Source organism: Epinephelus moara, chromosome 10, assembly GCF_006386435.1.
Source record: "Epinephelus moara isolate mb chromosome 10, YSFRI_EMoa_1.0, whole genome shotgun sequence".
Taxonomy (NCBI): Eukaryota; Metazoa; Chordata; class Actinopteri; order Perciformes; family Serranidae; genus Epinephelus; species Epinephelus moara.
This window is the reverse complement of record NC_065515.1, coordinates 7,789,847-7,805,784: the sequence shown is the minus strand read 5'-3', so window position 1 is coordinate 7,805,784 and position 15,938 is coordinate 7,789,847. Positions and strand designations below refer to the sequence as shown.

The 15,938-nt window shown below is 40.3% G+C and overlaps 1 protein-coding gene across 1 annotated transcript in view; it reads left to right on the top strand.

Annotated features, from left to right (window-relative positions):
- Positions 1–1,109: 1,109 nt before the first annotated feature.
- Positions 1,110–15,938, top strand: part of tprg1 (tumor protein p63 regulated 1) — a 32,538-nt gene continuing 17,709 nt past the window's right edge. Inside the window, exons 1-4 of the mRNA XM_050055028.1 lie at positions 1,110–1,265; positions 1,497–1,889; positions 4,955–5,046; positions 10,208–10,384. Of these exons, the coding sequence (XP_049910985.1) occupies positions 1,506–1,889; positions 4,955–5,046; positions 10,208–10,384 (653 nt within the window). The 5' untranslated portion in view covers positions 1,110–1,265; positions 1,497–1,505. The remainder of the gene's footprint in view (positions 1,266–1,496; positions 1,890–4,954; positions 5,047–10,207; positions 10,385–15,938) is intronic.

Here is a 15,938-nt window from a genome sequence, read left to right as displayed (position 1 = left end):
GCTCACAGGGTCCCAAGTTCAGTATTCTGTTTACACACATCAACTCTCCTCTTGTGTTTGTGTCAAATTTGACCTGTTTCATGTTAAAACATTTTGTAAATAAACTAACCTCTTTTCTTGATCTTAACCTGTATGGAAATGACAGTAGTCAACTACAGTTGATTTCTGAACCCTTAAATATTAAGTAATTATTTTTCTCTCTCTCTCTTTGTCATCTTTTGTTTCTTCCTCTCTTTGATTTATTAATAAATTGGTTGACTAATTCCTGTTATTTTAAATTAAGCTGAAACATGTTTGGGAGTTGTTCTCCATACAATGTAGAGCAGAGTCATGATTATAGTCTCATAACGTAACTTCAGCCCATGTCACGTTAAGCAAGCACAGAGTTGGGGAACGTCTTTGTTAAGGTTCCTATTACTTGCTATATAGAACTGGGGAACATAGGACCCTGGAAATGGGTCATATAAACAGTGCAGGCAGTGTGATTGCACGATTCCACTTATCCCTAACAGGATGAGCGGTTACGGAAAATGAATTAATGAATATTCTTCTTTTTTCTTCTGTCAGTATCTATCTAAAACAAACGTATATGCTTTTTCGATATAAGCTATAAACTCTATAAATATACTATAAAAACGGTTCAATTAAATGATTCATTTCTTACTTTCTTTGATTGTTTTGTCAGATATGCAATGATGACTACAGGGTAATGTGTATGTTGATGTCGCTGACAATACATGCATGATAGCGGTCACCAGGGCCCGTCATGATAGTGTGCACTGGGGCCCATAGTAACTTCCTTTCGCCATTGCCTGGAAGCATAGGAACATTGGGCTCACACTGTGCATGCAAAGTTGAAGTTAATCAAACTGAGGGGGGGCTCCTCTCAGGTAAATCCAGCAGGTTTAAAATGCACTCACTCACAAACAAAAAGAGTGAAATAAGCACTGTGTGCATGGAGTTAAAGCCCTCACCCAGTCTCACAACATTCATAAAAACAATTCAGTATGAAACCAGTCCCACACCAGCACCTATTTATAGATCAGGTGCAGTAAATGTGCAGTGGTTCATGGTTCAGATCAGAGTAATAAAAAACACTGTGTGTTTATCAGACGTGCCCTCTGCCCCGTGCTACTGCTGCTGCTGCTCTGTGTGTCCGCCCACTACAACAAACAAACTCGGAACAAGGAAGTTATGCACAGGTGGCTGCTTCCTACTTATTTAGCGTTACCTTTCAACACCTTCTGCGACATCGATCATCACCGGTAAGGAAATCCCTTTTATTAGTGTCACTTTGACATGTTGAGTCTAAAGGATTTAGTGTTTAGAGGAGTAAATCTGTGAGGAGCGATGTAGTTTCGATTCTTGGGAAGTTGTGTAGCCATCAGTCTGACAGGTTGTACAAGCCTTCCTGCAGTGGAGTCAGAATATACTGTATAAAACTGTTTAAATTGGGACTTTATGGACTTTATGAAGCGCTGCTTTATGTTTTAAAGAGCTCCATCATGGCTGAAGTTGAGGAGGAAGTAGCGCCAGGTGAAGAGCAGCAGCAGGTGCTCAGCTCTTCTTCACCCGGCGGACCGGAGAACAGTCATCCGTCTGTCCTCGCAGTGGGCACGGGGGAGCAGCAGCAGGTGCTCAGCTCTTCTCCAGGTGGACCGGAGGACAGTCAGCCGGACAGTGCTCCCTCAGAGGGCACGGAGCAGCAGCAGCAGCAGCAGCCCAGCTCCTCCTCTCCAGGTGGACCGGAGGACACTCAGCCGGCTGTACCCGCAGAAGGCACGGAGGAGCGGGCAGCGGAGGTCGGAGCGGCCCGCCCCCAGTACAGTACCATCTCCGTGGAGTCATCTCTGACCCACTTTAAGATGATGAGGTTCTTCGTGTTGAGGGTAAAGACCTTATTTTATGTCACAGCGAACTTCACGCAGCCGTGTTTTGTTGGTGAAACGGAACATTTATGCCGGTTTAAAAAAATTTCACATGACGTATTTGAAATTCCTGAAAATTTGTGAGGGTTAGCTTAACGGTACTTTAAGCTAGGTGCAGCTTCGAGCCAGCGTACTTGAACGTTGCTAAAATGTTTTGGTAGCTTTATATTTGTGATCCACCACAATTCAGAGGCAATTCTTATTACATTTAGTTGACAGCCCTGGTTACCAGTATATTATTTTATTTATTTAATTTGCCAGGGACCGTGTAGAACTTTAAATGTACATGTTAGCTTAGCATACCAGAGTTAGCTTAATGCTAACGACAGGTCGCACTGAAAACACAGAAGTTTCATGCAAGACATCCGATTAGGTTAAAGCTCCACCAGGACCAGTAACTACGCCAAATTGATCCTTTGAATTGGCCGTTTTGCACAACATTTATTTTTAAATTTAATACTTTAAATTAATTTTGTTGATACTAAATCAGCGGGCACTGAAGGGAGCAGTGTGTAGGCTTTATAGGATTCAGTGGCACCAGAACTAAGCACAAAAAGTAAGGAAATTGTGTTTGGTAGATTATTTCTTTGTTGTAACAACACTTCTTGGCAATAAGTCTTAAACTGTTGGAAAGCCTGTTTATTTCCCTTTTTAAATGGTGCCACATTTGTAAGGAACATGCATTTGTGGGATGAGCAACAGAGCTGAGTATGTGGGTTGCGCCCATGACAGATTTGCTAAATCTTCTCTGCCAATTGCAAACAGCTTTTTTAGGTTTAGGTGAGGATTGCAGATTGTAACCAGCTGAAACGTCTCCATGTGTAAAGGGTGAGCTCCCGGTTAGGATTCCTTCAGTGCTTCTTGTTCAACAGGCCTGTACTGAGAGCCAAATTATCTGCAGAGGTTTCTTCCTCCCTAAAATCAACGGATAAAGTAGTTTCACATTAAAAGTCAGTAGCCATGTTTCCATCAGCCTGTTTAGATGCGCATCTAGAAGTATCGCATCGGAAAATTATGATGGAAACGCCAAAATTTGAATTAAAATCCCCTGATTCGCACAAACTAAAATATGCTCCCTTCAGCCGGGTTTTGGTTGATTCGAAAAAATGTTGATTTGCAAAATGGGGGATGGAAACAGTTATGTTTGAATTAAGTCTGACGTAGCGCACCTCTCTCCATGGTGATATCCACACTCCGGGTCGGGAAGGCGGTAATGCATTTACAAGCTGGTTGCCAACCACTAGAAAACGTAGAAGAAGAAGAATGCCTGACTTGTTTAGTTTCCAGTTCTGCGGAAAACTCGCACGAGTTCGTAGTTTTCACCAAAGTCCGTACATTTAATGGAAACACACAGGATTCATATTTCTTTTAATGCGCATTTCCCAATGATTCGAATCACTTTTGGATGGAAACATAGCTAGTGTTTCTCTGATGCTGTTTGGCATGTCAGAGACGAGCACCTGTTAACATGTGCTCACCTTTTTTCTGAAAAAGACATTCAGGTGTTTTTTTCCTTTTCAAAACTAACGAGGTAGGTTAATTAACCTGGTAAAAAACAATGAATAAAGTGTTTTGATGTTCATTGTTGAAGGGCCACTAGCATAGCACACGCTAATGTGCGCTCACCTTTTGTCTGATAACTTTACGTTTAGATGTTTAGGGGTTTATTTTCCTGGAGCTGAATTATCTGCAGTGGTCTCTCCCGCTCTAAAAAAACAAAACAAAAAGGACCAGGCGATTTAAAAATGCTGAATAAAGCAGTTTCACGTTACAAGTCAGTGTTTTTCCGACCCTGTTGGGGCCACTAACTTAGCTAATGCGTGCTCACCTTTTTTCTCTGAAAACCTCCGGAGCCTCTGGATATTAAGATCTAGATGCTGAAGATGTTTATAACCAGGAGCAGAATTCTCAGCAGAGGTCTCTTCCTCTTGTAATAAAAAAAAAAAAAAAAAAAAAAATGGGCCCAATGATCTAAACCACTAAGGGGTTGCAAAGTGGTTGCTAACTACAGTGGTTGACGTGAAAATGTAAATGGCCTTATCCAGAGCCAGTGTTTGGTTTGTTCATTTTGTTTTATTGTATAACACGGTGGTGCAAAATGGCTGGCTCCATGGACGAGGACTTGCCACTGTGTAAAATACTGAGCAATTCATTTTGAAACAATAACTGCAATCAATGCATCTTCTTTTGAGACTTAAATATGAAAGGCTGTCGTCGTTTGCCAGGCTGAAATATCCTCTGTGTCAGTATATGAGTGTATATTGGCTCATAAGCAACGAGAAATTGCAGTACAGAGATGCCTGAGAGATAAACGTAAGGTCATTGGAATGCAGTTTAATGTGTTCAAAAGAGAGATACACTATGTTATACAGTCAACTAAAATAACACCACAAATCACAGCCTCAAAAATGTCTTTAGTGAGAAAGCAATACTGATATGACACAGTGTCATCAATCAATAAAATGACAGCGTCGCCATCGTAGTGTCTATTGCAGGCCTGGATTGGATTGCAGTGGGAAGTCTTCCCATGTTGCCAGGCCGGCTCAGCAGCACCAGGCTCAGATTAAAGTAAGATTGTCAGGAGCCCTCAGTATGAACTCCTAATCTTTTTAACTTGCCATTGAAATAACAAAATTTGCAAGGATAGAACTGCATGCTATAAAAATGACAGTTTGAGTGTGGATTGCATTGGAAAACAGAAATGCTCGTAGCTGACAATTTGAATGTGTTGTGTGTTATGTACTGAGGCTTTCTCTTGTCTTTTCAAATACCTGAGTTACTCAGATTTATACACGGAAGCTGCACGCTCAGCTTTCTTCATTTGCAGTCATTTTCATATGCAGAGGCTTCATGTTTTTGTTTATTGTCATTTTGTTTGACGCACAGACGCGCTGACATTTTGTTGGAGTACCAGTCCCAGCTGTGCATCTGCCTCAAAGATTACCCCCTTAAGCTTTCTGTGCACACATTGTGATTGTCACAATGGAAAATTAGAAAGTGACACCCGTGCATTTCTGTCTCCTCAGCCTGGCACTCTGAATCAGGCCATCAAAGACATTGAAGCTCTGGTGGATACGGAAGTAGATGGCAGCATTCACAGCGTTTGGCTGATGACAGAGTGAGTTCTTGGCATTTTAAAAACTTCTTGCACAATGAATTGATTATCAGATTTGTTGCTAATGAATTTTATTTCCATCAGCTAATTGTTTCAGTTCTAGTTGTCATGTACTTTAAAAAAACATTCTTGTGTGCTCAAAATGACATTATAATGTGTTTTGCTTATTAACAGTTGCTTAAAAATATTAAATAGATAGGGGATGATGTATATTAAAGTGTTTTTTTTTGTTTGTTTGTTTTTTAAAAACCATCTCAACCCACTCACAAACCTGAGGCACAATGGGAACAAAAATGACATGAAATAAAATATCAAAATGCATAAATAAATACAAGAATAAATAAATGAATAAATACACAAAGAGATTGTTAAATAATACAGAAATAATTGGATAAAAGAATAAACAAATGCTGAAAAAAATATGTAAACAGATAAAGAAATAACTGAAATAAATAAGTGTAGTTGTACAAAAATATAGAAATAAATTTGAGATATCTGTCATTTATAATTATAAACTTTTATTTATTTGTGCATTTATTTTTATTTTCTTATTTATTTCAAAATTTATTAATTCAGTTTTATTTATTATGCATTTATTTATATCCAGATTTAGTTATTTCAACATTTATTTATTTCAGTATTTATTTTTTATTTTTTTTTAATTATTTCAGCTTTTTTTCCCCCTGTATTTATACATTTATTTATTTCCACATTTGTTCATTCCTGCCCCAGCATAATCACATAAATACACTGTCATTAATTTAGCCTAATACTAACGTTCTTATCAAACTTAACTTCCATAATATCACAGAAGTCAGTGCAGAGGTAGTGAACTAACTGCCTCGAACACAGAGCAAAATGAAGTGACTGCGAGACATTTACCAAGTGCACTTGCAGATGTCGGGTCGTATCACTCCTGCACAAGCTTTCAGGAAACATTTAAAAGGCTGGCCATGTGAGAATGAATAATACATCCCATTTATGCAGCTCTGTCCAACACACGTTAACGTTTGTCCTACATTCAGCCCGCAGTTATTGTTGCTACTGGAGCCGCTGTAGGATTTCTTGCAACATACAGAGTGCATTATATGGTAATGCAGTGACACTGTTACTGGATTTCCCTGAGGGAGGCCGGTGACTAATGTCAGAAGAGCATGAGAGATTCCTCAAATCTGGCTTTGCTAAGGATTGTCGCTCGCTTTAGAAATTCATCTTCTTTTTTATCTTGGCTGAACCTATTTGGTTTTTGATTATTTGTTCGTGGATTTTTTTATGCATTTCCTCCTTTGTTTATATATTCTATGGGCTCATGTTTATCATAAAGGACTTAATCTTTACTTGTTAATAGAGTAGGTGGTTTTATATATGCTGAGAGTTAGATGAGAAAATTGACGCCATTTTCATGTCTGTACGCTGAATATGAATCTACAGTGCAGCCAGTAGCCAGTTACCTCACTCCAGACCATCCCAGTGTGTTGTTGTGTCAAGCCAAGTGCCAGCAGCTTGTCAGACCACCCACAGTCCCATCCTGGATCTCTGTAACACCTCCACGACGCTGTGCCCAGTCAAGGTTAACTCATTTCATTAGCACAGTCAAAGCTCTTCACCCACACCTTGCCCATGATGCCTTGGCTGTTCAGTGAACTGTCTTTTTTGGCCTGAGGCTGCCAGCGGCAATCAGGAGTGTTTCATTTGGAGTTGGCCACATGAACCCGGCTCAGCGGGCCGTAGAAGGAGAGCCACTCCAAGAGAATCCATGGCACCATGAGTTAGTAGTGTGCGGAACAGAGAGGGAGAGAGAGTGTGTGTGTGTGTGTGTGTGTGTGTGTGTGTGAAATGATGCTTTTTGTGACTTCAGGACGGACATTTTTGAACACACTTATGATGCATTTGCACTGCATGTCACGCACAGCTCTGCTCAATTGGACTTGCTCTTTTTTGGTTTTCCATTAGCAAAGTTAAGGATGTATTGGATTTTTTTTTTTAATTTTTTTTTTTGGTACCACCTCTGTCAAGGTTCAAGTGACCTGAGCCGAGAATAGAAGGTAGAGTTAAACCAGTGGTTTCCAACTGGTGGGTCACGGGCCCATTATGAATGGACCGCAGGTGACTCATCATCATGTCAAGTACAGTAAACTTTTGAAGTGCCATTTTCTGCTGTAGAGTGAGTGACTAACCGACAGCTACTTGACAGAGACAGCAGCCTAGCTCAATGACATAAGTATGACGCTGAATGACCTCGAACTAATGGCTAAGGAGAAATTTGGACCCTGTGGCTGCACCAGTCAGGAACCACTGAGTTAAACCATGCAGACAATGAATTGAGAGAATCAGCACTTGTGCAACATGGGACATCCCACACAAACCCACTCTATTCAAATAGCCAAGCTACTGTCTGTTGTGACCACGACATTTTATCCATTCAAACCAGGATTTCTAAATAAATGGCATCCTGCAAAACTACGCCGTGCTCAACTGACGAAGTGCAGACATTTGTTTGGGCCACTGAAGACAGACTCCCAGAAAGTGCGCCAGGCTTTGAAGCTGATTTTCGTAGTGGCCAAATTGTGTAAACACACCGTCAATTGATGCCCTGTGGCCCAAAAAGACTTCTTGTCATTGATGTAAGAGGTGTCTGTAAATCAGTAGATACTCTTTTTTTTAGCATCACAAACCCCTTGAAATGACTCCTTTCACTCTCGAGATTTGGTCCATTGAGTCCGCTTACATTTGTAAAGTCTAGAAGAGCTGCATGATTGAATCAATTCATCCCCACTGAGGTTAGAAAAGTGCTAGTCTCTATATACAGACTCTACATTCAGTGAATGTAGAGTCTGTAGGCAAACCCCGGAGATCTTGCCTCCGGAAGAAGAGCGGAAGAGCCCTGGTTTCTGGTTGTAGGCTGTTTGTAGTCCGCGTGATATTGACCAATCACGTTTGAGCCGGCTGCAGTTGTTGCCAGGTTAAACGGTCCGTGCTGTGAACTAACGAGGCGGAACATAATTGGCGTCACTGCAAACTCTGAATCCATCGCAATGTTTCAGCATATTTACCTATATATAAATGGAAGTCGGAAACGGAAATTCGCCTCCTCCGCCCAAATCAAACTGGAATGCCCCCAGAGGCTGATACAGCTGATGGTTTCTGTGAATGGAAAAGTTCTAGACCTCTCCATATCTATCACACACTGATATTTACAGATAAAGAGAAAGATATCTGTTGGCTGTGATTGGTTGGTCCTCGTTACGTGACGTGGTGCCCTCAGCTGCGTTCCAAAAGTTGAACTTAGTTTATCACGGGACACAGCCATTGCTTCCTGACAAATAGGCACTCAGGAATGCATGCCATGACGGTGTCGCTCTGGTGTTTGAGCATGCCTGCCACGCGTCTCCACTAAAGATAATGAATGTGAGGGTGCATAGTTGAAGATGATGCCACGGCAGTTTCACGCGGTGCTGCTATGGTGATCAGCTAAGAATCCCCTCAACACTCAGGGATACTATCTGCAGTGGAGAACAAAATAGATAAAAGGACCTGGTACCGAAAGTGAGCTGAGTCAAGTCGAACCATGTGTTGGAAATGAGCCTGTGACTCCGCACCAGCCAGTTAGAACTGAAGAAGCTTCTTGGATGAGGCGAAACATCTTCAAGAAACTCAAGCAAATCCAGTTGCCTACGATACAGCACTTAGGATCACCATGACCTGAATGACGGAGAATCTTCACTGACACATTGAATATGAGGCATTTGATGGCAGAAGAGAAATCAGACTTTAGTTTGTTGCTTTAAAGGTGTTTCTCTTAACTTGATTTTTCTTTCTTTCTTTCTTTCTTTCTTTCTTTCTTTCTTGTTGGAAAAAATTTAGCGACTTAGAAATGCTTGCATGCATATTGTATGATCTTTGCCAAGGGCATTTTTGGAAATTGTGAAGCTTTTACTCTACATAATTGAGCAGCTTTGCTTTACATGTTTTTTGTATTGACTTCATATAACCTCCTGCAGAATACTAACATCAGAGGTGCACTTCCCACAAAAAGACTCAGATACACGTAGTGAAAATCCCTTTCTACAGCTGTGGTTTCCAACATAGGGGTTGGGACCCCCACAAGGAGTCACATGACAAGTATGAAGCTATTATATTAGCAGTTCCTAGTACTTTTTTGGCTTGTGTGTGTTTTACCCTTGGCAAGAAAGCAAATAGGCATCTTTCCCAAAGTGTTGAACTGTTCCTTAAATCCTCTTGTGACCCCTTTGATTTATCTCGTGACCCCTTGTTGGGTCCTGACCTTTATGTTTTCAGGGCTGGGATAACAGGATAGGAAAGCAGAACAAACATTTTGCTCCTACACTAGATAATAATTGTCTGTCAGATGTTTCTTTAATCTTTGTTTTGTTCTTCTTAGTTTTTACCTCTGAAATAAAAATACGCTTTGGTCAAACTAGTTTTAACTGGTGAATATATGCAGCTAGTAACAAGCGGTTGTAAATAGGCATTGTTTTGTTTTAGGGGTCACAAGCTAAAAAGATTTCAGACCTCTTAACACTTTAACCAACTTGCTATGAAATAATAATAAACTGGCAACTGAGAGTGTGTCTACTCCTTAGATACTGTATACATAAAGACATGAAGGGGTTAAAGGCATCAGACGTATCACACATTTAGGAAAGTATATTTTTCAAAGACACTCTTGTGGGGTCTTTAGTCTTGATTCCATGACCATATTTTATGTGCATTTTATAGTATGGCATTAGAAGAGCTTTATGGAAATACAAAAAGTTCAACAAAATCTTCTCAGTCATGCAAGAATGTTTTTACACTTGCTTGAGGTGGTGTTCGCCTTTGTCAAACAAGACTTGCTGTGATAAATAGGATATGGAAACACCTTTGCTGACCAAGTTCTGACATAGCAAACATTTAACTCACTCGACTTATCAGCTGTTTTCTCCATTAGCTGTTTTTGGCTTCTCACCTCTCCTGCACAGTTTTTAAAATTCTCACTGTCTTTTCTATACACATGCATGTGCAGATAAATAAACTGATAAATAGAGCAACTTTGGTTAAGAATTAAGTGACCCAAAAACTTCTGTTTCAAAATAAAATTATGGATGCCAATAAAGGATTTTTTTCTACTGTAGCTCTGACACACACTCTCTGGTTGTTTTAGGGTGGATCACTGGAACAATGAGAAAGAGCGTCTTGCTCTCATCACAGACAACTCTCTCCTGGTCTTCAAGTACGACTTCGTCATGTTCGTCTGTGAGCAAATCCAGAGGATCCCGCTGAACATTGTGGACCGCATCTCCCATGGCAAATTCACCTTCCCACCAGCCTCCCTGCTCAAGTGAGTCTTCCACAACCCTTGTTTAGTCCTTCAACAGTTAACTTAAATCTTCTATCCATAAAACCTGCAGCTTTAACCTCACACGGTCTTTAATTTGGAGCAGTAAATGATCACCAGGACACTGCTGACACTTCAACTAAAAAGGTAGCTTTGGTATTTTTTTAACCAGGACCCTATTTTTTTCGTGGTTTTGTGTCTAAGTGACCAATAAGAACAACGATTTTTGAAATTGGTCCAGTACTGAGTGAGAGTGCTGCACCCAGCAGTGGCGAAATAGGCTGCAATGTAACCGCTTGGGACAATTATGCGGTATCAGTGTACGTCCGCTAAAAGTTTTTGTTTTTTCATCTGACAACATTATGGAAAGGCTCCCTACAGAGATAGACCTTTTTGTTAAAGAGTAAGAACCTTTTTGTTTTACCAGAAAAACCCCTGATATTGCCGCACTCGCCAGACTTGTTCCTAACGGTGCTGCGAGCTGATCGTCTCGAGCACTCCTGGTTTTGCCGCTCTGTTAACTCTATCACTTGCTATCACTTGCTACTATCACTTGCCGCTGGTCTGCTGCTAGCTAGCTTTGCGTCCACACTTTTCAAGGTAATGACATAATAACATGGAGGCCCCGTAGTCTCACCAAGACGCTGAACTGTTTATTGCTTCCTACATTGGCAGCAGCAGCACATTAGCTTACTCAGAGCCGTGCGCTTGTTTTTGCATCCGGCGCACAGCTCCACGGACCTGCTTCTCCCTCTGGTGTTGTGTCAGATCCCGGTTCCCCCTCAGGCTGTGTCTCTCCTACTGTTTCCCACGGAGCTCTGCCCTGTTTGAAAGGCAAAGGATGCAGAAGCATGTAGAATGTGTATTATAGAAGAGAAACACACATTTCAGGACCGTTGACTTGTGTCATCAGAACAGACATGTCCTGTGATTTTCAGCCTCCTTTCATATTTAATAGAGGGGGGACAATACCTGACAGTAATATTCTCAGCTGTCAGGATGTGCCTGCTGTAAAGGGTAAATATAATCATAGAAGGCTGAAAATCACAGGACATGACTGTTCTGATTATACAAGTCAGCAGTGTAAAGCTCAAGCATGTGGGGGCCTGCTTTCATATTTAATAGAGGGGGGGGACCGTATCTAAAAGTACAGCTGTCAAGATGCCCCCCGCCACAGGCCTTTGCCACCTTGGTCTCGAAAAAACCCAGGGAAAACCATGTTTGGCTGGTTAAAAAATATGCTTGACCAGTGGCTTCTTTTCATCTACCAGCACCCCTTGGCTGTTGAGTCAAAAAGTTAATTTTGGACACTGGGTCAGGAACAAAAACACTTTTAGTGGACGTAAATTGACAGCGCACAAATGCCCAGAGTGGTTACATTGCAGCCTGTTTTACCACAGCTGGCTGCAGCGGTCTCACTCAGTACTGGACTTATTTCCAAAACTGTTGTTCCTATAAGTCAGTGGGACACAAAAACATGGGGAAATAAGGTCCAGGCTGAAAATACCAAAGTTACTGTTTAACAGAGACATATTAATTGACATTAAACAGTGTGCAGAGCATTATTGTGTTACAGAGAAAGCCGTGGATCTCTGGTGTCCTGTCTCATTTTTAGTAATTTTCAGTAAGTCCTCTTTAAGATTGATATTTGGAGGGTTTCTTAGCCAATGAAAAAATGAAAAATCCACTTGGAGAATTACAAATATTAGCCCTAATTATCTGTGATGTGCTCTAATTTGCTTCTGAAAAGTTAAATTCCCTGTGACAAAAGTCCTCCTTAGCACACAATTAACTATTAAGCTCTAACACAAAACATGTCCAGTCATTATTTGCTTGTATGTAATCGTTTCATAACTCACACAACACATTCCCAAGTCCTTCGAAACAATTGAGGGTGTAATGACAATGGGTACATGCAGCCTTCTTAATGAATTTCAAAGGTTGCAGTAGTGCGCATGATGTCCTAAAAAGTATTGACTGTAATTTGAGATGTCAGTGACAACAGTGACACAATGCTGAGGGCAGCATCAGAGGGCCGTGCTGCGACGGGGATACATGCAGAGGAATTGGTGCAGGGTGCAGCCAGGGACACATGGAGCAGCCTGAAACAGGCATGGCAGCGAGACAAGTGTGCGGGGAGTTTTTCGGGGGTAAGGAGTGCATAGCTGTCACTTGGAGCTGTCGCTTAACTGATTAGTGGCAAAATTAATGTAGTCCTTTCATCCAAACCTTTTAAAGACGGCTCAGGGGATACCAAACCAACTAAAACTAATTTGATGAATAAAACGTAATGCGCTGTGAAGAGCTTAGAGAGCGCGGCCTTTATTGGAGGCTTTATCTCTGCACATTACGTTAAATTATACATAAAACGCTCATGAAAGTCACCCGGGAGTCCAACAGTAAAGAGACGCTTTCAAATGAGAAAGACTCGACCCTCAAACATTTCCCTCTTTCTGTCTCCATCTTCACCACGTCCTCCCTGTTCCTCCCTGTCTTCCTCTCTGTCTGTCCCACAGGAAGTGTCTTCTTTTGTGCGTCTAGGTCATTCTGTCTTGTTTTTGGCAGAAATTGATCCGTTCATGTATATATGAAAATGAATCCTCCCTGTTGCTCTCGTACTAAACTTTGTTTCGACATCACAAAATCAGTTTGAGAGAGAAGTAGGAAAAGTCAGGACGAGAAGATTATTCAGCTGCTGTGTTAATGTTACATTCCTTTTTCTGTAACTCTTTATTTAAATTCCCCTATTAAGTATTCATATCATAAAGAATAAATGGTTTATAAGCAACTGTAAGGTAGTTATTATCAGCTGTATACTTCGTACGCAGGCAGAATCAATGTGTTTTCATAAATGGACGGTAAACAAGCAGACAGTTGAATTTGTCTTGTCCTTAATGTTTTTTTTAAAAACAGTCCAAATGATGTGAGAAACAGCTGGCCCCGGGTATTTTCACATGATCTAATCTGGCCCCTATTCAAAAAATGTATGGACACCCCTGGACTGTAGTAAAACGCAGCTGTAATCATGTAAAATATGTCTTCACAGAAGTTCTAAATGTTGGTGAATATTGTACAGTAACACTTAAAATGCCCTCATATCAAACAGTTCAGACAGTTATGGAGTGATAGATTTTTCCCACATTACCATTGCTCACTAGAAACAAATAAATATAGCCACATATATTCTGATGTAAATAAGGACGCCTTCATATCTCCACAGCAGTACAGCTGTATGATTCAGCCGCTGTGATCGTAATGACACTTGACTGTCACTCTTGAGGTATTACTGTTCACATTCAAGAGTGTGTGTGAACACAAGATATCTGCAGCCTGATTTGCCAGCTGACAGTTGTCATCTGACCACTTGATGTCAGTGTGCACCCTTGATAGAGACAGTTCAAGGCAGGAGCACGCCACATCGCATTTATTCATCTGTTTGATGTCGTCATGGATGATTCTGCAACTGCTCATGTGAATCACTGCTGCTGGAGTCCATCTACTGTATTGGCTGCGAGAAAGCTGACACCTTCACAGCTACGTCAAGGAGGTCAGGCCATTATTTAGCCACACTGAGGCATTTAATTGCATTAAATATTTCACAATTGTTACCAAGCATTTTGCACATTCTGTTTTGCTGAAGCAACACTAGGTATTGCACACATGCATTGCTATTAGATCTTTATTCTGCAGTCATTTCTTACAACATGTGATTGTACAATGCTATGAAATCAAAGTTTAGAGATTAGAGTAGAAACAAATAGATCTGCACACCAAGTAGCTTTTGTCAGAAGGGTCTTCCTCAGCCCTCTGTTATATGTGACCTACCACACCTGTTGCAAATAGTCAACATAAAAGACATTATATATTAAGTATATACACTAGAAATATACATATATACAAAAGGTACAAAAAGGTACATGAAAAAATTATGGTACACAAAGGAAAATACAAGTTTACATATAAATTGTATACCCCCCATAGATACTACTCCATAAAGGCCTCCGGCTAAATGAAATCTTAATCCCCCAAATAACCATTTGTATATCAGTTACTCACTCTGTGTTACATTGAATTTGTGAAGAAAACATTTTTCTCATATGCCTCCATGGTGAACAAAGAATCCAAAAAATTGAGAATTTTTTTGATGAATTGAAGTCATGCATTTAACAACAACAAAACTGTCTCAAAACATCTATTTAAAAACCTTCACACAACTTGTGCAGTATAATCTAAGTTCTCATTTATCCAGTCGTATGCTCAGTATTTCTCAAACAGATTTATTTATGCTCCCTTCAAAGCCAGACTCTATTGACAGAAACAGTAATTTTACCTCGCTGAACATGGGAGTTGCTGGTCTACCACTGCCTCGATCAGTTAGTTCGTGCTATTGTATGACTTTGATGTTTTAAAGGGTAAGTTCTCTACAATCGGCTGAACAAGCTAATTCATTGGTACGAGACAAATTTCTATTAAAGATATTATCAGCAGCCAGCAAGTAAGTCTGTAACACGAAAAAGGTTATGGATCACACATCCAACGAAGACTGCCTGGATAGATTCTGTGACGAATGTTCAAAGGATGGAGAAAATTACATTTTTACTAAATTGATGGCTTGATAATAATTCTTTACTGTATGAACTGGCATGTATTTTTGAAAGTATAAAGTTTGTATGAGTGCGAAGTTGACCAGTTGTTTGTTCTACTATGTTTTTTGTTGTATTTCTATGCTTCTTCGTCTTTAAAAAAAAAAAAAAGAATAAAAAAGGCCAAGAGTTGTTCTGGATTCACCACAATAACACAAATTTGACCAAGGCAGCAGTAGATCAACAACCTGTTGCTTATTATCAGTCAAAACACAGTAAGAAGATACATTTTGTTGTTGAGCTATAAATGTAGTCTGCATATATACAAAATGTACAGGAAGAAAATCGCAGTATACAAATAAATGTACCCCAACAGTTTGTTTTCCATAAAGGACTCAGGCTAAATAGCCGTCATGCATATACTACTTGAGGTGCCCTTGTTAATTTATCTATTATTATAATTTTTTTAAAATATGAAAACCAGGCAACATGCAAAAACATACACAAAGACATCGCTGGCCACCACAATATTTTTTTTGTACTTTCTCTCTGTTGGTATATGATTGGTCCAACCATTACAACTAGACATCCTTATGATATTAATAGAACTCAACTTACTGAACTGAAACTGCAAACACTTTCATGAACGTTTGACCCCTGTGTTCCCAGACCAGCAGCTTCACAACAAAGAATATCAAAGCTCCCTCTGCGGAGCGTGTTATTTGGCGTCAGTACCCTCATCTGTGCTCCATCAGCCTCCCAAAAAACCTTGATGATGCCAGTAGAAAGTGTTCGGGGAGTGTCAGTATTTTTAGTCCTGATGGTTTTGTTTTCTTCGCACATTCTCCAGGTGCGACGAAAAAGCACTGTATATTCTGCATCTGTGGGGAAAGATGTGTTTTAAGTGCCTTCTTTCCAAACTGTCTAGACAAACTAATTACCCAGCACATCATCTATTTTTTTTTTATTCCTGT